We start from the raw sequence: 22,260 nt of genomic DNA, 5'->3' as shown, positions 1-22,260 counted from the left end.
CGCTCGGGACTAGCCCGTGGGGGGCTTGATGCCTGGCTTCTCTAGCTCGGCTGTCCCGTAGGAACCGGTGTCCAGAGCCAGGGTCTCCTCCTGCCTGCCTCCCTGCTCTAACACTTGGCGGGAGGAGGAGAAGGAAAACAGCAGCCCAGGCTTGCCCCCGGAGCAGGGAGAGAATCCAGCCTCCTGGCCTGATCACCCCAGGTTCCTATTCCCACCCCCTTCCCACAAGCCGCCTATGTAATGAGACAAGAATGCAGGTTTCCTAGCCAACCTCCGCTGATCCTATGTGGCGGCTATTCCCCCAACCCGCTAGCAACTAAGCAGGAGCTGTTATTGATCCATCTCCAGTTTCCTTGAGATGATGCCACAGCTTGGCTTTTTTTAAATGTGTTGGCGGTTCCCTCCCAAACAGGAGAACGGCCACGTGAAGATCAATGGGGACATGTCTCCAAAGGCAGATGGAGAAGCCCCACCACTGAATGGCAATGGATCTGCTCAACCGGTCAAAGAGGAAGCCAAGGCAGAGTCTGCCAGCGGAGATGTCATTGAACCAGCCCCCGCCGCTGAAGGCGGAGAGGCCAAACCTGAGGGAGCTGCACCCTGCAAGGAAACCCCCAACAAGAAGAAGAAGAAGTTCTCCTTCAAGAAGTCCTTCAAGCTGAGTGGGATCTCCTTCAGGAAGAACAAGAAGGAGGGTGGAGATTCTTCAGTGTCCTCTCCCACCGATGAGCAGGACAAAGCAGAAGCCAAAGGAGAGGAGAACCCCACTTGTTCTACCAGCGAAACCGAGCAGACCACTACAACCCCGGAGGGGAAGGCAGAGGAAAAAGCTGCTGCAGCAGAGAACAGTCCTGCTGCTCCTGCTGCCGAGGGGCAGCAAGAAGTGGAGCCTAAAAGGGAAGATAAAGAAGCAGGGGAAACCAAGGAGGAGCAGCAGCCACAGGCAGGAGACACTCAGGAGGAAATGGCTAAGCCAGAGGAGCCCTCAAAACCTGTAGAGCCTGAGCCCAGTACAACACTCGCAGCAGCTGAGCAGAAGGAAGAGTAGAGCCTGCCTGGCATTATCATAACTTAAGACTTTTGTGCCATCCTCCTCATCCCAGTAACACACCATGGATTTGCTGACTTGCCCACACACCTTCTGTCTTCAAAGTAGAACTGACAACACCTTCTAAAATTTAAGACACCTGAATTATTTCTCCCCTGCCTTAGTACAACTCTGCACTGTTAGAAAACTGATCTGGATTTCCACCACTACAACTTGGAGTAGCTTTTATTTTTCCCCCTCCCTGAATCCTTTAAAACTGTGGAGGAAGATAATCCTGGACATAACTGGAATTTATTTAGACAGTTTACCGAGAACCCAGATATTACACCAAACACTGGCATCTCTACTGGCCTACTATTTCAACTAATCTCCCAAGCAGCTTTCAAAGCCCAACAAGCCAGTGAAGTTTACCGGATTCTTTCCACCCCACTATCCCCCACCTCAGTTTACATTCCTGGTTCTGACTTCATTTAAAGTATTTTGTGCTTTTTATAGAAACCAATGGTTTAAAAGCTAATCTGGTTAGTTTTTTATAATGTCTTACTATTGGCTTAAAACCGTAAAGCTTGTAAGTCCGCTGTGTTTTTAATTTTGCTTCTAAGGGAATAACTCTCTTGTTTTTGGGGGTGGGAGGGAGGGGAGAGTGCCAGCTGTATAATGTGAAGCAACTTTGTTTTGTCTCTGTAAATAATTTTTTAATGGCCAAGACACTTGATTTGCAATTTTCTAACTTCTAAAAAAAAAAAAAAAAAAAAGTTGTATGGGTTTTATTGTAACATTTTGAAAGGAATAAATGGTGCCCCCTTTATGGGTGAGCTTGGCGAGTCATCTTTGTCCCAGCCACTGAAGGGTAGTAGTTGCTTCCTTAACCCAATGGCTGTTGCAAGGTAGTAACTATTCTGAACTGCATGATTACTTAATGGACCTGGAGCAGATCTAAGTTTAGAAACTATAGGACTTTCATATTTTCTATGCCCCCCAGTATCTTAAGGCATTACATACTGCACTGTAAGTGTCTGTCCAATACTTGAGTACCTTTTGCATGGACCCTGAATAATCTTCTCCAAAAAAAGAATGCTGACCCTTCTCTGAACAAGACTGGTGTGGCTCTAAATAGATTGCAATGGACCTTTCAATTAATGGGTGGTAAGTGAGGTCCTTGCCTCCTGTAGTATTCCTCTGCTGAGGTAGACTTATCTGGAGCAACAGAAAGGCTTTGGTAAGAGAGTGAGCTGAGCTAAGAGACACTCTAAAGCCTTTAGCATAGGTTAGCTGTGGCACTACTCGGGGCCTATCATCATAAAAGGTGAGTTTTTCCTAATGAAACTAATCCTTTAATGCCACTAGTTCCTCCAAGCTACCTCCAGTCTAACTCTTGTTTCAAGCAGAGGACTGTTCTCCAGCAGCAGGCAGTCTATGAGAAAAGGAGGGCATAAACAGTACATTGAGTGCATTTACCTTTAAGCTACAACGTCATTAAAAGCTGCTGCTCACAAATAAGTCTAGACCAAGAGTCAATAACTATTGTTGCTCTGTGGCTTGCTTTTGAAAGCCGTCATGGATTAAAATCTTACCTGTTTTGGCTGACTAGGCCACCCCCTCACAGAGGAACTGCATCCAGGGGGAAGATATCTAGCCCTAATTACTTGACACGGAACCATGGACGCCAGTTTTTCTGTTAAGATGGACTGTTGTCTGCAAGACTGTATCTACTCCTATTTGGTACTACACAGCTTCAGTATTTTCAGAAATGCTTTGTTTCCTAATTACCTACCTTCCACCTGCTATTAATATTGGCTATTAAAGCCATCTGGTCTTCCAGCAGTAGACAACGAAATGAATAAGTGTCCTTCCTTGTATTTCAGAGTAGACCGAGCAGACAAAAGATGCCCTCACCCAATGCTTATCTGCATTACATATGATTCTGTCACAACACCTGTTTCTTCAACACTAAATTTATAAGACTTGTTAAGTGTCTGTGCAGTTGCCCTAGTCCAGTTGGGAACTAGGCTAGTACATGTCACTGTTACACATGCAACCACAAACTACTCCTATAGGGCTAACTGTAGATATTGCAGTATGGTAGCCATTTTAAATAAGACTGAACCTGAGGGAGGGAGACATGGTCTGGCAGGCTGATGACAGTAAGCTTTATTCATACACACACACTTTTTTGTGTCTTGAAGTAGCTCATGTATCTGATCCTGAACTGTAATCAAGCCAAAGGCAGAGGTAAAAGGTATCTATCTGAGAATTTGGTTCACACGCTGGCACAGAAGCCAACTTCAGTTAACCTAAAAAAGGGTTTTCCAAGATGCTTGCATTCCTTAACTGTACTGTATGATCATCATTGACTTAAGCCAGGAAGTGTTTCCATGCCATTCTTTCCCCTACTTCAGACCATGCCAAGAGAAGCTGGAATTAAAAGACACTCACTTAGCTTCAGTCTGCTTCCTGAAGTACTTAAAACAACTATATAAACAAGCTGGACTTCATCTCCTCCCACTCCTGTAGAAGAAATCCAAAAAAAGTTGCAAACTCCAGCAGTAGTGAGGATACAGCTAGATAAAAGCACAGCTGTGATTTCCTGTTTAAAGGGACCAGAGAAGAAATGCCTTGTCTTTAACATAGAATGCAAGAGGAAAAAAGCAGAAAAGGCAATGGCATCCCAAACTAGCTTTTCTGCAGAAGTGAGGGGAAGAGAATTTTTAATTTAGAAGAAACAAGTAACTGGGTAAAGGCCACACACAAAAAGTGCCAGACCATCAGTGAAGGGGAAAAGGAGCAAAAAGTAGGGCAATGTTAAGTGCAGGTCACAGGAAGTTCAGCATGCTACAAGCTTTAGTGAACAAGCTGAAGCCAGAGCTTCCATTTGCCCTTAAAAGATCGAGGTGGAGAATGTGTTAAAAGCATAAACAATCTAGTCAAAAGCCTCTAATTTCCATTTCTTAACAGTGATCTATTAAGCTTGTCACTAGTGATTTACTCCACTATTTTTCAAGAGTAAAAACAAAACAGATTCCCTCTTCTCATACTACTTCTCGCCACAAAAGGGTAAATTCACACCAATATAGAAATGTACCAGTTTTATTACAAAGATTTTCAAAATTCAAAATAAAAGCATCTTTAAAAAACCACAACATATTTTTCTCCCAGACACACAGATACACTGATCTCTCTCACTTTGCATACAAACACTGAAGAGCAGGAGAAGCTGCACATCACTCCGATTCAAGAGACTAAAAACTCACGGTGGAAAGGGGGGGGAAAAAAAAGTACTTAAAAAAATAAAACATTTAAAAAATAACCTGTGTTAAGTTAGCAGCATCATTAAGAGTTGAAACTATCAGCAGCGCTCTGTGGGAGGTACAGATCCTCTTGTGGACAGAGGTATCCCCCTGAGAAAAGGAGTCAAAACTGTCTGCAAAACTTCTGCACGACTGGAGCTCAGTGAAGCATTTCACAGAAAGCTCATCCAATGATCAGTTGTAATTAGTGAGATATGAGGTAAAGACCAGTGCTGTGCTCAAGAAACCCTGGGGGGGAGGGGGTAGAAAAGTGAAAAGAGATACAAAGACCTATCTGCTGTTCTACTACAAAAACAGTAGCCCCAGACTGCAGATTCAAAGGGTTCTCCAAAGTTATTGGCCAAGACAGCAAGGAGAAAGGTCCAATTTAAAAAATCATTTGTGCTTCACAGCAGGTGAGAAATTTCAGTGAGTGGCAACACCGAGGAGAGGCTTCAGGCAGGCTCTGTTCAAATTTGGTTTGGATGACATGGGAATTTCTGTAGTGGTTTCAGCCAACATTCACCACTCAGAATGCATCTTATATGTGCATGTGTAGCTGAATGGGAAAAAAGAGCAGAGAGACCTAAGCAGGAGAGCAAGGGACAGTAACATTTCCTCCACATATAAGGATTTAGGTAAAAGAAATTAAAGTGTTCTTTAGAGCCCTCCTCTCATTTAAGATGCATAATGCTGCCACACTAACTTGACTTGGAAGTATCCACTTGGAAAAAAAAAATCTTAACACGCTAAAGTGATTTTCGTTCTGGACTCTCCAGATCTGTACCAGTAAGGCTCTTGAGCTGATGCACCAGAGAGCTTTACAGATTTACTTTTAAGCTGCTTCAACTCCTTCAACAAAATTTGCTGCAGGTAGGTAGCCAACTCTTTTCAAGAACTGCACTATTTGACCCTGAGAAGTGGCACCAGCTTGCAGTTACTTGCCATGGCAAAAATCAGATGGGCTCTACAGAGCACTCTCTCACAGGTGTAGTTTGGGAATTCAAAATCTCCCACAAAGTTTCATGGCCATATTTCCACCCAACCTGAAATTCAGATACTACTTCTACTTAAATTATTATTCTCCAGAAGACTTCTCTCAAAAGAAACTGTAAGGGAAGGAAAGTGATTTTTCAAAACACACACCAAGGAGGCAGTGGAAGGCAAGAGCAAAACTTCCCAGTTGCCAGTTTTGGGCAGTGCAGGTCTGTCTACTCCGCAGAATCCTCCCTGTCTGCTCTCAGCGGAGTGCAGCGAGGAATAATTTACAGTTCTTAAGTCATTTATATATTTATATAGAAATATATACAGAAACATATATAAAATATAAATCCTATGGAATGGGAGGCAACCAGAAAAGCTAACCTATGATAACTATGTACTGACAGGTATTGTCCAGCTGCAGTCATCTTAGGCTGATTTAGTCTCTTCCTTTACCCTGTAGAATCAAGAATGGAGGGGGTAGGTTAAACAAGCAATTGGGACTAAAAACAAGCTATAGCAACATACTAAAAGCTTTCACCCATAGGTCCCGTCCTAAGAAGCTTATCATGCTCTAATGCCTGTCTCTATCTTACACATACATCCACTTGAGTTTTAAAACCATTGCTTAAAAAATTATTTAATATTTATCTAACACTTCTCATCTAAGGATCTCAAAGTGCTAGTTCCAAAATTAATCTGGTACTGTCTTTTACAAACAGGTAAGATAGAAAAGCCACCTCACAGGGAACGTTTGACAAAGTAATGGTATTGATTCCATCCAGCCCAGCTCCCATGACCCTTCTCTAACCATTAAGTCATGCTGCAACCCAAAATGGAGAAGAGAAAGGCACAAGTACAAACATGGCAGTTTCACTACTATTCAGACAAATGGATCTCACCCTTTAGGTTCTGCTTTCTCCTCTTTTGTTTTCTCCTCTTCTTTCTCATCTAGGAAAGAGAAATTCCACATAACAAAGTGGCAGGGAGACACCAACCAGGCATCAGCCCAGCAGGTCAAAATGGACAACAGTCAGAAGCTCTAACTGCAGGAAAAAAAAAAAAAAAAAAAAAAAAAATCACTGGTGAGGAAATCACTTTCAAAGTTACAGCAGAAAAGAGAATCCAAATAGCAGCAGATAATCCGCTTGTGGGTGACAAAGTTTGGAAACAGCCAGGTCCAGTTTAAGAAAGGGGCCAAGCATGCCACATGAAGTCACGGTATTGGTCATTAACCTGCTTTTAGCCACTTCTGTATCCTTGAAACTGGGTCTTCAACTGGCCTTCTATTAGTCACCAGGATTTTTTGTGAATATAAGAGTTGTCCCAGAAACAAAAAATTAAAAGACCAGTAAAGAAGCAGACAGTACCAAAGGATACAGACTTTACCAGAATGGTAACTTATTTTGTTATACCAGATCACAAGCAGCTCACGATTGTAACCTTCAGGTAGCTGTTTTGAAGGCTGCAGCAATTGTTATGTCATTCATTTTTTTGTGACTCAGGCTGCATTTACTGACATGTGGCCTGTTAAAAAGTTCTGAGAATCACCCCCATGATGTCAATGAAAAGCGTTACCAGTGCCTTCTCAATGAAAGGCATTCTAGGAAAATGTTATTGCAATGCACCACTGTAATGGGAACTGGGACAGACACCTGAGAATGTGTGGTATTTTCAAGGAGTTTAGAGTCACAGAGCCTCTTTCCTCAAGGAAACAGGAAAACTAGGATGGTCATATTCACACGTGCATTTTCTCCCCCCTCCCAATCTTAAAAATCTCGTGTCAAAGCTTTAGCAAAGGTGATGATTATTTGTCACTAAAACTGCTGTACCAGAATAGTGACAGCAATGGCAAAGAAGTGCTTAAGGACACTGTCTCAAAACTTAAGTAATGCTTTATTCTCATAGTGATGAGCAAGACGCTGAGGCAAGAGTACACTTTCATTTGCTACACCACAGTTAACCTTTGTAAATGCAAATAAAGAGTTTTCTTCCCCTCAGAAAAAAAAAACTCAACTTCTCCAGCCTTGGAAAAACTGGGCACTCATGGACCACACACCAGCCTATCTTGCAAGTCACTGGAGTTTGTTGTGATGACTTTCTATTTGCCGCGAGTTTCCCCATGAAGCCAGGTCCGCCTCTAGCAGCTCTTAATATTCCCAGTGAAACCAATAAGGATGTCAGCACGTATACCCCCACACCCTAAAACTCAACCCATCAAGAACTGGGGGAACGTATAAAAGGCAAATCACAGAAACAGAATCCTGTGATGGAAAGTGAAATGTTGCTCCCCTGGTATGTTTCTGTCACAGATGACTGGCCTGGCAACCCCAAAGAGGCCCAATATACTGAGAGTTTCCATATTACGCCTACCTTTTTTCTCCTCCTCCTCTTTATCCTCTTCTGTTTTTGCACGCTTGGCTTTCTTATAGTTGGCAACATTTTTGCGACCACCTTCTCCTTCATCTTCAGAATCTGAGAATTCTTCATCACAGGCTATTCTCTTATCAGAATTGCGGACTGAGAACAAAGAGGCAGAAGCTACATCAAACAGGCTAGCTCAGGGACTGCAAAACATCACACATATTTATGGATACAGGCACGTGTGGAATGCTCTGCCATGCCAAGAAACTTAACAATAACATGACTACCAGTGTCACAGCTTATGCCAATCATTTCCATCTGCCAGCATCAGGATGAGAACCAACCAACAGGCTTTGGATGAGGTTTACAGCAGGATGACTAGACCTGCCAAAAGGAGCAGGTTAACTAACTTTTACACTGAGAAAATATGACTACCAGGTACAAAGGACATTAGATTGCCAGGATATACAAGATGGCGATTTCATTCTTAATTAGCAACTTCTCAAATCAGAATGTGACATTCTACCTGCTGCTCTTCCAGAGATCCAAGGAAGGGTACCAGTACCATGATAGCTCAAAGCTTCTCTATCCCAATCATGCAGCTGGTCCAATAAAAGATATTATCCACCAAAATTCTAGACTCCAACTGCAAGCAGCTTGTCACAGCTGTTCACCATATATGAGGCACTGGCATTGTCTGAACTCTAATATTAAAATCGAGATGCATTCATTGTGAAAATTATCTGGCAGCAGTACCTCTCCTCCAATGGAGGGGATACCTCCTACCGCTGCATACTTGTTGGATTTGTCATCAAACAAAAGGAGCACAATCAAACTACTCAAACAGAAAGATAAAGGTCAGGGTAAGTCACACATTTCTTTTATAAATATTATGGTTCAACCCAAAGACTGTACTTGTTACGACCTCCCTAATCCCGTTCAGTTTAGAGCAGCCTGACTTAACAATCAGACAAGCCAACTCATACCTACAGGCAGACACCTACTTGAAATGCGTTTGTCAGGATCTTCTTCATCTTCATCTCCACTATCTTCCTGAACAGCATCCTCAGGAATTGGCTGCATCTGGACGCCAGGGGCATGAGGAAGCATGCGTAAGTTCTCAAAGAGACGCTGCCTACAACCAGAGCAGACAAGAACAGCCTGCATAAGAACAGTCGCTCACAGAAACAAGCTCTGAGTGTAATGGAATCAATGTGGCTCGCAGATACAAGCACTTACTTAATCTTCTCAAGATACTCATTGGTGTTCTGATTGGTCATATTTGAAGGACTGATGTGGAGTTTAAAGTCTGGTCCAAAGTATTCGAAATAGTCATTATACGGAAGCTCTGTATAGGGATTAAAACCAGGAGATATATTGATATTTCAATACAGATCCAGGAACTATTCAAACCCCACCTACACTTGTAGGCAATAGAAAAAACACAAAACACTTGCTTTGGGAGGAACTGTGATGCTTAAAATATACAACTTTGGGAACAGAGGAACCAAAACCTTATTTAGCAGTTTTAACTCTGTGAAGTGCTCACAACAGATTTCAGTGGAAGACCCACTCATTTCAGTGACATGGCACTGGGTATTTTGTTCTGTAGGGGAGAACTAGAATAGAACATGTAAACAAGCAGCAGCAGTTGAGAGTCAGAAAAGACTTTCACAGCAGAAGTTTGCAGCTAGTGAAATGTCTTGGGCTGTTTTATAGATCTCCCACACCTGCTCATAGCAACTGAGTTTCCCCGATCTCTGCTACAAGACAAATCGCCAGCCTTACCATTTGGAATTTCAGTGTCCAAAGCTACAGCCGTCTCGTAGGTCCAGCATCTAGCCACATTGCGGATTGTGTAGCCACCTCCTCCTAACATCAGCATGGGCAAATTAAAACTCTTTACGAACTCCACACACTTGGCATGACCTGCAGCACATGGAACAGGAAATAGCCTCATGAGGCGAGGGACAGCAAGCTTTCCAATGCAGTCTGATTATATCAGTCATGCAAGTGCCAGCAGATACTGTACTTTACATGTCTGACCTTTCCTTAAGATCAGTTTTAGAAACAGAGTATCTTACCTTTGATGGTCAGATTAAAACAGCCCAACCTGTCCCCTGACAGAGAATCTGATCCACACTGCAGGGCAACTGCGCTGGGCTGGAACGTCTCCATCACTTTAGATATCACCTGGACAAGAAATCCATTGTTACACCCTCCCAAGAGACAATGTCACAGCAACACAAAAGCCACGTCAGCTGCTGACATGGAGATATCCCCAGCATTTCAGAAGCCGTCAATCTCCACCCCATGCAGGCAACATCAGGGGTCTTGCACATAAAAATATGCTAATGAGTGACCACAACCACTTGGCAAAAATAGAACTCTAGAGACTCTTACAGTACAGGACTGTCTCCCCTCGTCATCAATACGTGACATTACAAAGCATCATCCCACAAAGACTTTACTCAGGAAAGAGGCTTACCGGCTTAAATATTGCCTCATAGGACTCATCGTCAATCCCGTCCCGGAGGGGATAGTTGACAGCATAATATTTGCCTTTGCCTGCACCAATATCCTAACAGAGTGAACAACAGGAAAGATCAAAGTGTCACCAGAGACCAAACCCCAATACACACACCATATGCCAACTTGAAAAAAGGAAGTCTGAGATTCCACCAGGGTTTTCAGAATCCAAGCCAAGACACTTGGTGACAAATTCTGTCTTGGCGTAAGAGGATGGGGTCTGCTGACTGCAACAAAGATGCAGTCCTGACTTAAATGGATGCATTTGGCCCACAACACTCAGCTCATTAATCTTACCATGGAAAGCAACACGAGGCTACAATCAGGAAAGGGAGTAACACAGCATCTTGGTATTCTATTATACGGCTGATGCCCAATGCCTTAGCATCAAGTCAAATATTCAACTTGGAATCAATAAGTTTGATGCACAAGTTATATAGATCTTGGGTTTTATTGAAGGGTTAATTTAAAAGAGTCCAAGCAGATGAGCCTTACATTGAGACCCAGTTACTAGATTATGGCAAATTCTTAGAGAGTCCACAAGCAAGGACTCTCTACTGAATGCACTTTGCTGTCATGAGAAGTTCAATTCCAGGAATCCACAGCAAAAGCATTCTGCTGTGACAAGAGATGCACAGGATGCTAGAAGCCCTGCATGTCACTCTGGGTCTATAGGAAAAGAAAAGAAAAAAGTAGGGACACCAAGATACCATGCTCAGAGAGTCTCTTTTCTGAGCATAATCAAACTACAAAGCTGTAGCATAACTGCTGCACAAGCACCATTGCTGCTTAATCAATCACAAGGACAATGTGATACACAGCTAACTAGGCAACAGAAATGATCATAGGGACAAAGCATCCCTTCTAAGAACAAAGCCAGTTGTCTCACATACATATTTCCAGTTAACATAAGCTGCCATCTGGGGACAACATATTTAAAAAGCAAACAAGGAAAATAGTGTTTTTAGTGAAATTAGTGAATAGACAAAACAACTCAAATGCCAGGGAAGCTTCTGCAAAGCATTAATTCTCACCCGCAGGTCCCCTGTTCCTGGGAAGTATTCTCCATATTTATGGAAGGATACTGTCATGACACGGTCTGTGGTATAAAAGGCCTCCTCCACACCATCTCCATGGTGAATATCAATGTCAATATACAGCACTCTCTGGTGGTACCTAGGATCAGAAGGGAATGAAAAAGCTGCATTTCTTCTGAATAGAAACAGCTTTCACCAGAGCAAAATCAGAGGACAGCAAACAACTCAGTGCTAATCCCCAGGCCATACCAATGCCAGCTTGCTGTCTCTCTGGAGTCTCAAAGCAAGGGATTTTGGAGCTTGAAGTAGCACCTTGAACCAGATGACAGCAGAACAGAACCAAAAAAAAACCCAGAAAGTGGCTTTTGCTGCTGCAATTGATGTTTGAAGGAATAGTCAACTCCATTTACTCAGACTCAACCAATGGACTGTGTGTTTCACACCCAAGCCTCTTTTTTAAAGCTGCTTGGAGCCAGAAGGCATCAGTTGTAACAAGGAGGACACAAATTACAGGAGTGCCACTTTTGTGGAAGAAGCACCCAATAGTAATATCAGAGTGGTCCAGGACTCTTCCTTACTGCATCATACCATAATTATGACGACGCTGGCTGAAAATAAGGCATCACGTCTCTGAAGACACCTGAATAAGCCCTTCCCAGAATATACACAGCTAACAAGGCAACAGAAATGAGCCAAGTGGAAAAATAATGCTAAAGCCCAAAGAAACCTCAGCAGAACAGACAGACAAAAGGGATAAGAAGCATCACACATACTTTAGCAGTTCCAAGATGGCTAAGACTATATCGTTGACATAACAGAAACCAGAAGCCTCTGATTTCTTAGCATGGTGAAGGCCTCCTGCCCAATTCACAGCAATATCTGTTTGTTGTTTGTTCAGCTTCACAGCACTGGCTGCAGGAAGAAATGCAAAACATTAGCATGAAGGACAACAAAGACCATTGAGAACAGAGGCAACAGGCCCTTCTTGATCATGGGTCTGTATCCCTATGTTATTGTAACATCTAGTTCAAATACTTAAGAGGTTTAAACACCATGTTTTTCCTACAGACCAATGGGAAACAAGAAAAATCAAAGCTGAAGGCTTATTATTTTCTCTGCAGAAGAGAGATTACAATGTGCTGTAGAGGCACTGGGAAGGGTCCAGATTTTCAGACCATGCTTTCATTTATGAAGCATAAGATCTGCACCTCTCTCACTTGTAATTCCTAGTATAAACGGGGTTTGGTTTGAAAGCAGACCCAAAGTTCTCTAGACCTTGTTAACCTCGTTCACAGTTCAAGCACAGTCTGGATTTACTGGTTTCTAAAAAGAACCTTTAATGGAAGGTTTTCTCTAGCACAACTCAATTTGTAATCTTTTGAATACAAGCAAAGAGATTTCTGCCTCCCACACTTCCACTGACTCCAGGGAACTTTTCACGGCTCTAAGGATCTGCAGAAATTAATCTTTTGGTAGGATTGGGACAGGCACTTTAGAAGTATTATACACAGCAGATAAAAAAAAAAAATGTTTTACAGGAAATAAGAATTCCTAGAAGTTTATGGTGTGAAGATATAGGCAGGCAAGTTCTCTGAGTAGATGTGATATCTTTTATTGGATCAACTGAGTAGTTGGAAAAAAGTTCTTAGCAAGCTTTCAGGCGCAGTCACCCTTCTTCAGGCACAGGGAGTCTCTGCTGGTCTGAGACTCTAAGGAATGAGAGATGGTGTGAAGATGGCATCCAGAAAGTTTAGGAAACTGTACAGTAAAACAGCTTCTCAGTAATACAGTACTGAAAATGCTTTTTTTTTTTTTTTATTCAAACTAAAACAAGGTATCTTTATAAAAAGTCCCAGCTTTATGGAAAGGATGCAACTCTCAGCATTATGATTCTACGCACAGAGATTCTCCAGCATTTCCACTGAAGTGACCCTTGAATTATGGATCATATGCTTAACAATGTGCATTGGACCTTATCCCTGGACATAAAAGTATTCTCATAGTTTCATGGTTTGTAGGGTCAGAAGGGACCTTGACAGATCATCAAGTCTGCCCCCCTGCCATGGCAGGAAAGAGCACTGGGGTCAAACGACCCCAGCAAGGTGTTCATCTAGCTTCCTCTTAAAGACCCCCAGGGTAGGAGCCAGCACCACTTCTCTTGGAAGTTGGTTCCAGGTCCTAGCTGCCCTGACTGTGAAGTAGCGCCTCCTGACGTCTAGTCTGAATCTACCCTTTACTAGCTTATGACCGTTATTTCTAGTCACTCCTGGTAGTGCTCAGGGGAACACGAACTCCCCCAATGCCTGCTGGTCCCCCCTGATTAGTTTGTAACAGGCCGCTAGATCCCCCCCTCAGCCTTCTCTTGTGGAGGCTGAACAGGTTCAGGTCCCTTAGCCTCTCCAGTGCCGCATAGAGGGGGAGGATCACCTCCTTGGACCTGCTTGAGATGCATCTGTGGATGCATGACAAGGTGCGGTTGGCCTTCCTGACCACGTCCCCACACTGTCAGCCCATGTTCATTTTGGCATCAATAATGATTCCAAGATCCTTTTCTGCCTCTGCACTGAGGAGAAGGGAGTTTCCCAGACTGTAGGTATGCTGCTGGTTCTTCCTCCCCAGGTGCAGCACCTTGCACTTGTCAGTGTTGAAACCCATCCTGTTCTCATCTGCCCACCCCTGTAACCTATCTAGGTCCAACTGCAGCCTATTCCTCCCTTCTAGCATGCCCACATCCCCCCACATCTTAGTGTCATCAGCAAATTTGAATAGGGTGCTTTTTACCCCCTCGTCCAAGTCACTGATGAAGATGTTGAACAGTGCGGGTCTGAGGACCGAGCCCTGGGGGACCCCACTGCCCACATCCCCCCAGGTCAAAAATGACCCGTCCACCACCACTCTCTGGGTGCAGCCCTCCAGCCAGCTAGCGACCCATTTGACTGTAGGTGTCAACACCACAGTCCCCTAGTTTTTTTTAATGAGAATGGGGTGAGAGACAGTATCGAAGGCCTTCCTGAAGTCCAGAAAGGCTACGTCCACTGCTACCCCTGCGTCTTAGTTCTCAATCACTAACAAATCACTAACCCAATTCAAATGCCTCAAGGCTGGAGAATGATTGTAAAGTATCAGCCTAATTATTCTAAGGAATCTGAAAGATTGGTTTTTAGTTGCATATTATATACATCCTCCTAAAACAAAAACAGATGATTCTTAAGCTTACCGACAGATCCTCCTGCAGACAGCTGACAAAACTCAAACAATCCATCAAACACGGGGCAATCTTCCCCAACGTTGACTTGGAAAAAAAAGAAACAGAAGTAGTGTTAATAGGATAAGTCTACACAAAAAATGCAAAGATTATGCTGCAAGTCTAAGTTAAGGACTTGAGTGCACTTAGAATCAAATAAATCTAACAGATGTAATTAAATATTCAGGCAATCCATCCTTCAGTGAAGACTTTATTGTCTTAGTTGTCAGTTGTTGTAACCCTCACTCAGCTCACTGCCCTTAGAGCAACAGCCTCTTCAGTTTGGAAAGAGGACTGAGGGGAGATGTGATGGAAATCCATAAAATCATGCAGGATGTGGACAAAGTGAACAGGGAACTGTTGTTCACAAAGTCCCAGAATACAAGAACTAAGGTGCACCCACCAAAATTAACAGGAGACAAGTTTAACACAAACAAGAGGAAGTTTTTTTTATTTATCAGTTTCTAACTAAACTTGTGAAACTTGCTGCCACCAGACATTGTAGAGACAGACAAGAAAGCCAGGGTCAAAAAGGGATTAGACAAATTTATGGAAAACAGGTCTATTAATAGTTATTAAGCAAAAGTCAGAGATGTACCCTCTGACATCCTTGAACCAATGACGGTGGAGGTCAGACAGGGTGTGACAAGGGATGGATCACTCTAGACATGCCCTGTTCATATATTCTCCCTTCACAGCATCTACTACAGCTACTGTCGGAGACAGGTCTGTTGGTTATACGTTGGCAGTGGACCCAAGCCAACCAGAGGCTACAATACTCTTTCAATGGTTGGAGGGAGGCCACTATATGTATAACAAATTAATTTTTGAGACAAAGGACAATAAAACAGAAACAGGAGTGCAGCTCAAAGGTTAATAACTACAGCATCAAGGAAGGAGCCTGAACTAGATGGACCACTGGCCTGACTCAGTACGGCATTCCTTATGTTCTTATGTTTTTGAATGCTCTAGCTTTGCCAACTATTTCAGTAGGGAATGGCAAGTAGCAGGGCTCAAATAATTCACTCCAAGAGGTGGTTGTAAGCTTTTCCCTGCTGATGAAGAAGACTTAAGTCATAATTTTCTACAGACTATAGGCTTTCAAATCGCAACAAATTAAATCTTTTGTCCTTATGGTTACAGAATAAACTTCCTGAGTCCTCCAGACAGACAGTGCCAGGGCACAGAGTGAGAGTAAAAATACTGCTCAGTCACTGCTGCCATTTAGAACCTTGTAGACAGCAGCAAAAAAACTGACAATTTTTGAGAGTCTCGCTCAGCTGCTGCTTGGCAAAAATGTTTGCATCTACATATGCAGTCACCCATAACATAAGCATTAATTTACATGGATCTCTTATCCCACCTCAGCCTTCAAAGAAGCCAGGAGGTTTAGGTGGGGAATTTAGTAGAGTAGACCAATCCCCTTAGAGACTCTGAAGTGGGAAAGAGACAGAAAGAAAGAAAGGAATGAGAGAAAACAGCTACAGGGGCAGAGATCTTCATATTTCAGTTATCCTGTAGTCAAGAGTCCAATATGAAAGATGGAATCATCTTTCTAGAAAACCCAGAACCCTCCTTCCCAACAGCTAAGAACAGCAAAGTGGCTAGGCTTTTCACTGGGGACCACCCCTGAACATGGAGAGTACAGTCCCACCACCTTCTGCTTTCATCTCTACTTTAGGCTTACTGGATTAATTCTGTGGTTAGATAGCAGCTGATATTTGACAATCACTTTTAGGGGGGGAGGGGGGGAACCATTAGGATTAATTTATGAATTGCTTTACTTTTATCTCACACCCACAACTATTTAAAAATATTTGTTGTAGTTGCTTTAAAGTGAAACCCTTTTGTGGAAATACAGTACTGAAAATGCTGAATTTACCAAAGGGAGACTAGCCTGGGTATTGACGAACCATTCCAGTCTCAGGGTAAACAGCTTGGTTGGTGTAAGCAGGCACTTTGGTATAACAAGGCCTATTACTTATCCTATGAAACCCTTCTGTACACTGTACTTGTGGCACCCATTACTCATTCCTTTAGTTGTTAAACTCCGTTGCCAGAGCCCTGAATGCATTTCACTCACAGTACTATTGGAAGTGTATATAATCCTCTCTAGACTACAACTCTTCCAGAGAGTCAACAGATGATCACATGCATTTCATAAAAACAAAACCTATGAAACAATGTTACAGATTTTGAGAAATAATGTACATGATGGCAACACCATCCAACTATCCTCCTGGCATTTGTATTTGTCAAGACCAGCCAGAAGTTATATAGCTCATTCCATGTTAATCCATGAATAAAGTTAGGACAGAACTGCAGTCCGAAAAAATTATAAGTTTTTATAACTACAGCTACCAAAAGAGTTTTCCAGACACAAAACAATATATTCTCTGATTGACAGATTTCAGAGGCTTAAAGGGACCATTAAGTCTGACCTACAGAACATAGAAGCTACAGTCCAACAGACCAACTCAAACCATCACCATCCAGTACTTTCACATCCACTTCCAGTACTTCTGCCTGGTCCTGGTCATCTCCCCACCATAGAACCAGCACTAGGTTCAAAACAGACTTCAGCACACCAAGTGCTTGCAGGATCTGGATCTGAATTAGAATGGGCAAACTGCAAAGTCCTGAATTTAAGGAGTAAGGTTTATAAAGGCTTTTTGATGCTGACTTATAAAACGTTCTGCACTTTTGTACAGGAAAAGATATGACTGCCATGGATCTCTATTCCTTACCGCAAGGAAGTTACCTACAAGATGCTCCCTGCTGCAATAGGACTTAGCGATACTGGCATTTCAAGATTGCTGAAATATTATGCAGACCCACAGATTTCAGCACAAACCTCAGCAGGTAAACAGTGACTCTTCAGCACTTACCATCTAGCTTTGTGTCATGCTGTAGACGATCAAAATTCCCAAGTTTGAAAAACAACCTTTTTTCTCTCTTATACCTCCCTGTTAAAGTTGGTTGCTTATGCAAAATACTGGTAGCACATCAGTGGAGAAAACTGGACATTTTTAAAGGCAGAAAATAATTTGAAAGAGCTTCTACAAGAAACAAGATTAGAAATCAGGGACTAACCACACTGGGAGGACTTTGTATTAGAAGTTTTAGCAGTTAATCTAGTGACAAACTCATTTAAAAAAAGTATTTGTCAAGTGAACTTAAAGCAGGAGAAAGAAAAGTTTCATAGGATCCTTGCTATACTCTCCAGTTCGGTTACGAGTCCCTAGCATCCCAGAGATGGCTCTTCCTATTAGAAGAATAGGATCACATGAATAGCTTACATCTTTGCATCTGCTTGCTGTACTCAGACATATTATCTGGGCGTATAGATCTCAGAAATTTAATGTAGTCATCACTATGGTACTTGGTCATTTCTTCAGCATTCGCTTTGTGGGGACGCTGTAACAGACAAACCAGCAAAATTTATTTGTAATTCAGTCTTTCTTCCTTTCCCATCCCCACAACGAATCCTAAATTTAAGCTCAAGATTACCTAAACCAGGACCCAGACCAGCAGTACTAAAAGGAAATATAATCCTATTTCCCAAGGGGAATTAAGAGTCACTAAGGAAGACTGAAATTTATCACTTGCATGGACAGAAGATATCCCAAACAAACTACAGAAGCTGTAAGTGAAAATGCCCGTCTCTGAATGGTCTTCACACTGCACTCAATCCTCACAATTTTCTTTCTTTAACCATGTTCTTCTCTCCGAGAAGTTCCCAAGAAGTGCGCAAGAGTCTGCACAGAGACCCTTTACTTCTGCATTAAAAGTGACAGCTTGGCAGACTAAGTAAACCTCCCACCCTCCTCACGTGCACTGTTCTTCTCATTTAGTGGCCAGACTTATACTTACATAGATCTCCATTTTTCTGTAAAGGCCATAGTACAGCAGGAGGTTATGGGTCATTCGGATCCTGTGGGGTTTCATTGGATGGCCCTGGCCATAATAGTAGTTTCCAACGTCCCCTGAGAACAAGAAGTATTTGGTTACAGTGGAAAGAAAGTCCTTCAAGCAGTATCACTGCAGAGAAAAGTGACAGAAACCACCTGCTGTTTAGTTGCAGCTGACCTATATTTCCTGTCATTTTCTAGTTCCACAATTTGACTGTCTGTAAGGGCTCCCCTTCCTATCTCATGCACATACATCCTTCTCTAGATTCACAACAACTTTGGTTATCGCAGTCAGGTTAACCGAGGCCTTGGACAATCTAAGAATTTACACTGATAATAAAGAACACGACCCTGCAGCAGATCACAGATGTTTGATTAACTGAGGCTGTACCTTGCAAGGAAAGATCCCATCACATTACATTTAGTATGCCCCTGAATGATATCCTTCTCAAAATTACAAAACTTCTAGAATCATTTCCAGAAGGTGAGTATCAATTTTAACTATCCCACATATGAAGAAGATCCAATTTTCACTGGGAAACTTTACCGTGTATTTTTCTGAGCAGGACTAGCAGTTCAGCACTGTGCACTTCTAATTTCAGCTAAGACAATGACTCACTCAACACATCACAAATCTTCTTTGTACCAAGTTTCCTAATCTATAAAATGGTGATATTTCCCTAATTCACCATTAGGAAATACCTAATGGAAAATCAGATATTCATCATTTCCCTGGTGAATAATAAGGAGAGAGAGGACAATAAGATACTTAGTCTGCTATGCACTCTGAAGATGAAAAACGTCCTAATTTTTTATAGTCTCAATTATTTTTGTCCTTTATTATTGCTTAAAATACACAAAGGCATCACATCCCTTATTGGGCTGATGCACCTAATGCCATTTGTGTAGGTGATTTATGTGTAGATATATATATATGCACCACTAACGAAGTTCAACTAGTTTCACAATTCAAAACCATGGTAGAAGCAATCTAGCCTGCGATGACTCAGTTGGGAGTATCTAATATTTCATCACATATCCCAGCATTCAGGAGGAACTTCCACTGCCCTGACAGCCAGCAGAGAATGAAGCTTTCCCTGTGCTGGGATTTAACCCCACTTTCAGCTGTTAGTGTACTTGAACCAATACAAGTCTCTGGATAGACAAAGAATGACACACTCTCCACTGGAGATTAACATGATTTGGAGTGAAACTGCAGTTCTCATTGCTTACAACAGAATCTTGTATGGAGGCAACAGCACCCATGTTAAAAGTAGGGTTAATTTTAAATATAAAAAAGGCTTAAAGGTAACTAGCGAAAAAGCTAAAGAGTCTCCCTAGGGAATATTTGTGAAGCCCCTATCTAACTGCTAAACGAACAGGAGCCCAGGAGAAAACAGCCACTTGGTACAGTTATGCCCTGGGCTCTCAATTAAATACAGAAGACCGATTGTAAATGCTTTGAATTGAGGATCGTATCTTGAGGTTTTGACTTTGCTAAACAAAATTAAGTTACCAGATTTCCTTTTACAGCAGTGGACATATCTGCCGTTTCAAGGATTTGTTTAAAGAGGAACTAAACATGGAAAAGTCTAGGGTGTGACTTTAAAGCACAGTAGCTATTCCTCGCTATCAGCCTTAAATAAGAGGCTAGTTTACATTACAACGTTCTGCAAGCAAAAATTTAAGCACTTTCACACCAAGTCTCCCTTGTGATGGCACAATTTCTCCCTTTTGCTTGCACTTACTCCACCTCTGCCAAGGAATAAGACTTCTGCTTCCACCTGGCAGCAAGCTGAAGGCCTATGTAGACAATCCAGCACCTTCTGCCAGCTGCGTAGTTTTTGCCTTGCCAGGGTGTGCTTGCATTCTGGTGGCAGGGCTGCGGAGTGGAGCTGCAAAGAGCCGCAGAAGCACATCTGTGTCCACAGGCTTTCGTGGTTGCCACTGTTATCTGCTGCCAGAACATGAGGCGGCCTAGTTGGGCAAGGCCAGTGCATGCATGCACACAGTAAAAAAAGGCTACTGCAATTTAAATTCACCCCAAGATTATTCCACACTAGCTCCCCTGTGTGGAAGAGCCCTAAAATAAGATGGACTTGAAGCATGTTCAATTGCATGTTAACTGACAATAAAAAGGAATGTTTTTACCACAAGGTAACTACTGATAGTCAATTATCCAACTATAAAACCAGAGTAAAAGTTTTACCAGGAGGTAAACTAGCAACATCAAATACACTTGTCACTTAGCTACCTCGTGTGCAAACAACTAGCACGCATTAGTTATCTTGCTGGGGAGGGGGGAAGAAACCCACATACTGCAGAAGGGCCTCCTAGTTCCTCACTTAATAATCAAAGAGGCTCATGCATTGATGACCAATTATATGTTTCTAAACACAAAAGGATCTCCAGACACAGACATTTTCATGCAATATCTGAATTACTTAAGTAGGTAAAGTGTTTCCTCAAGTGCAAGGAACATAAACCAGTATTTCCAGGGACCCTGAAGTTTTCATCTGAGTTTCAGCACTGGCAGCTCACCAACATTCTGATTTAATATCAAACGTGCACAGACAGAGCTGCTCAGAGCGATGGAAAGTAGAATGATGGGGTGAGGAAATCAGAATCGCATCAATGCAAATGACCTATGGTCCATGCACAGCACCAAGACAGGCATGGGGAGAACCCTGTGCAGAACACCCCTCAAGTCAAAACTATTTGTTATATATTGATGGTGGGCCTAAGCCCACCAGAAACTAACAGCCCCCCTTCAATGACTAGAGCAAGGCCAATGGGACAAAAACCATGAGAAAACAGCAACAGGGGTGCAGGGTGTAGGTTGATAACTAGGGTGCTGAGGGACGTCAGGCAATGGGACACTGTGCAAAAGTCAAAGGCATGGATCTCATGACAACATCAGGAGTTAGTACTGGAAGTTACTACACCAGAGCGATGAAAATTCCCTGATAGATACTGAATGAATTCATTTAGACAACCAAGTCTGGATGATCACTGAAAACATCCTCTGGTCCCAAAGCAAACCAAACGAGAACAGCTATTTTTAGCCAGCTTCCACTACTAAAAACATTATAATCTATACGAGGACGACGTGATCCATTTTGTGCAGATCGATGCACCTCTCCCAAAACACCTCCCCCTGCTGGCAGAAAGCCCGGCGATCCGTGCGGTAGTGAACGCGAACGTGCACAGCAGAGCGACTGCAATTCCTCCCTTTGCAAGCGCAGCGGGAAAGAGCGAACTGCCTCGGTCAGCCCATTACCTGGGCAAGGGCCACGGGATGCCCAGAGCAGCACAAAGCCTGGATCCCTGCACACACGCACGACATCTACAGTCCCACCAAGTTTTGCCAGGCCTTAAATCATAAGCCGTGTCACAGCAGCTCCCCGGTGCGGAGGGAAAGGCTGTCTCGATACATCCTCGCAGACCCAGGAGTTGTGAAGAGCTTCACTTCCTCTTCCTGCGGCACCTTCCTCAACGACCCACAGGCCTCCACGAGGGCTGCTCCTTCGGACCCCCTCAGGGCTCCCTTTGCCCAGACAGCTCCTCAGGGCCCCACCAAGCCAGGCCCCCGCTGAGGCCCTCCTCAGTGCCCCTGCCCCCATTACCAGGTGCCCTCAATGCCACCCCCCTGCAGCCAGGCACCCCCTAGGATGTTCCTCAGTGCCCCCCCTTAGCCAGGCACCCCACAGGGCACCGCTCAGTGTCATCCCCCCCTCAGCCAGGTGTCACCAGAGCCCTCCTCGATGCCCCCCCTTGCAGGCAGGCGCCCCCTAGGGGCCCCCTAGGGGCCACCTCAGCGCCCCTAGGGGGCGCCCCACCAACCAGGCCCCCCCCTCCC

At 43.2% G+C, this 22,260-nt stretch overlaps 2 protein-coding genes across 5 annotated transcripts in view; one reads left to right on the top strand and one right to left on the bottom strand.

Moving 5' to 3' along the window:
- Positions 1–1,863, top strand: part of MARCKSL1 (MARCKS like 1) — a 3,013-nt gene extending 1,150 nt beyond the window's left edge. The window contains exon 2 of the mRNA XM_006019348.3: positions 413–1,863. Coding sequence (XP_006019410.1) covers positions 413–1,048 — 636 coding nt within the window. The 3' untranslated portion in view covers positions 1,049–1,863. The remainder of the gene's footprint in view (positions 1–412) is intronic.
- The window catches only part of HDAC1 (histone deacetylase 1), an 81,187-nt gene that overhangs the window by 58,515 nt on the left and 412 nt on the right, over positions 1–22,260 (bottom strand). Inside the window, exons 2-14 of one of the 4 annotated variants that reach the window (XR_003092993.1) lie at positions 18,364–18,476; positions 17,790–17,907; positions 14,464–14,538; positions 12,020–12,158; positions 11,244–11,385; positions 10,169–10,261; positions 9,765–9,873; positions 9,469–9,609; positions 8,920–9,028; positions 8,685–8,815; positions 7,690–7,836; positions 6,219–6,267; positions 5,701–5,773 (exon numbers count right to left, since the gene is read on the bottom strand). Coding sequence is in view for 2 of the 4 variants with exons in the window: in XM_025198703.1 (XP_025054488.1) it covers positions 5,746–5,773; positions 6,219–6,267; positions 7,690–7,836; positions 8,685–8,815; positions 8,920–9,028; positions 9,469–9,609; positions 9,765–9,873; positions 10,169–10,261; positions 11,244–11,385; positions 12,020–12,158; positions 14,464–14,538; positions 17,790–17,907; positions 18,364–18,476 (1,394 nt within the window). In the remaining 2 variants the exon portion in view is untranslated. Of the gene's footprint in view, positions 1–3,625; positions 5,774–6,218; positions 6,363–7,689; positions 7,837–8,684; positions 8,816–8,919; positions 9,029–9,468; positions 9,610–9,764; positions 9,874–10,168; positions 10,262–11,243; positions 11,386–12,019; positions 12,159–14,463; positions 14,539–17,789; positions 17,908–18,363; positions 18,477–22,260 lie in introns of those variants that run through there. The other 3 variants (XR_003092992.1, XM_025198703.1, XM_025198704.1) reach the window with 3 other exon arrangements.

Source organism: Alligator sinensis, unplaced genomic scaffold (genome assembly GCF_000455745.1).
Source record: "Alligator sinensis unplaced genomic scaffold, ASM45574v1 scaffold337_1, whole genome shotgun sequence".
In the NCBI taxonomy this organism is placed as follows: domain Eukaryota; kingdom Metazoa; phylum Chordata; order Crocodylia; family Alligatoridae; genus Alligator; species Alligator sinensis.
The sequence above is the reverse complement of the archived record's forward strand: the minus strand, read 5'-3'. Positions and strand labels throughout refer to the sequence as shown.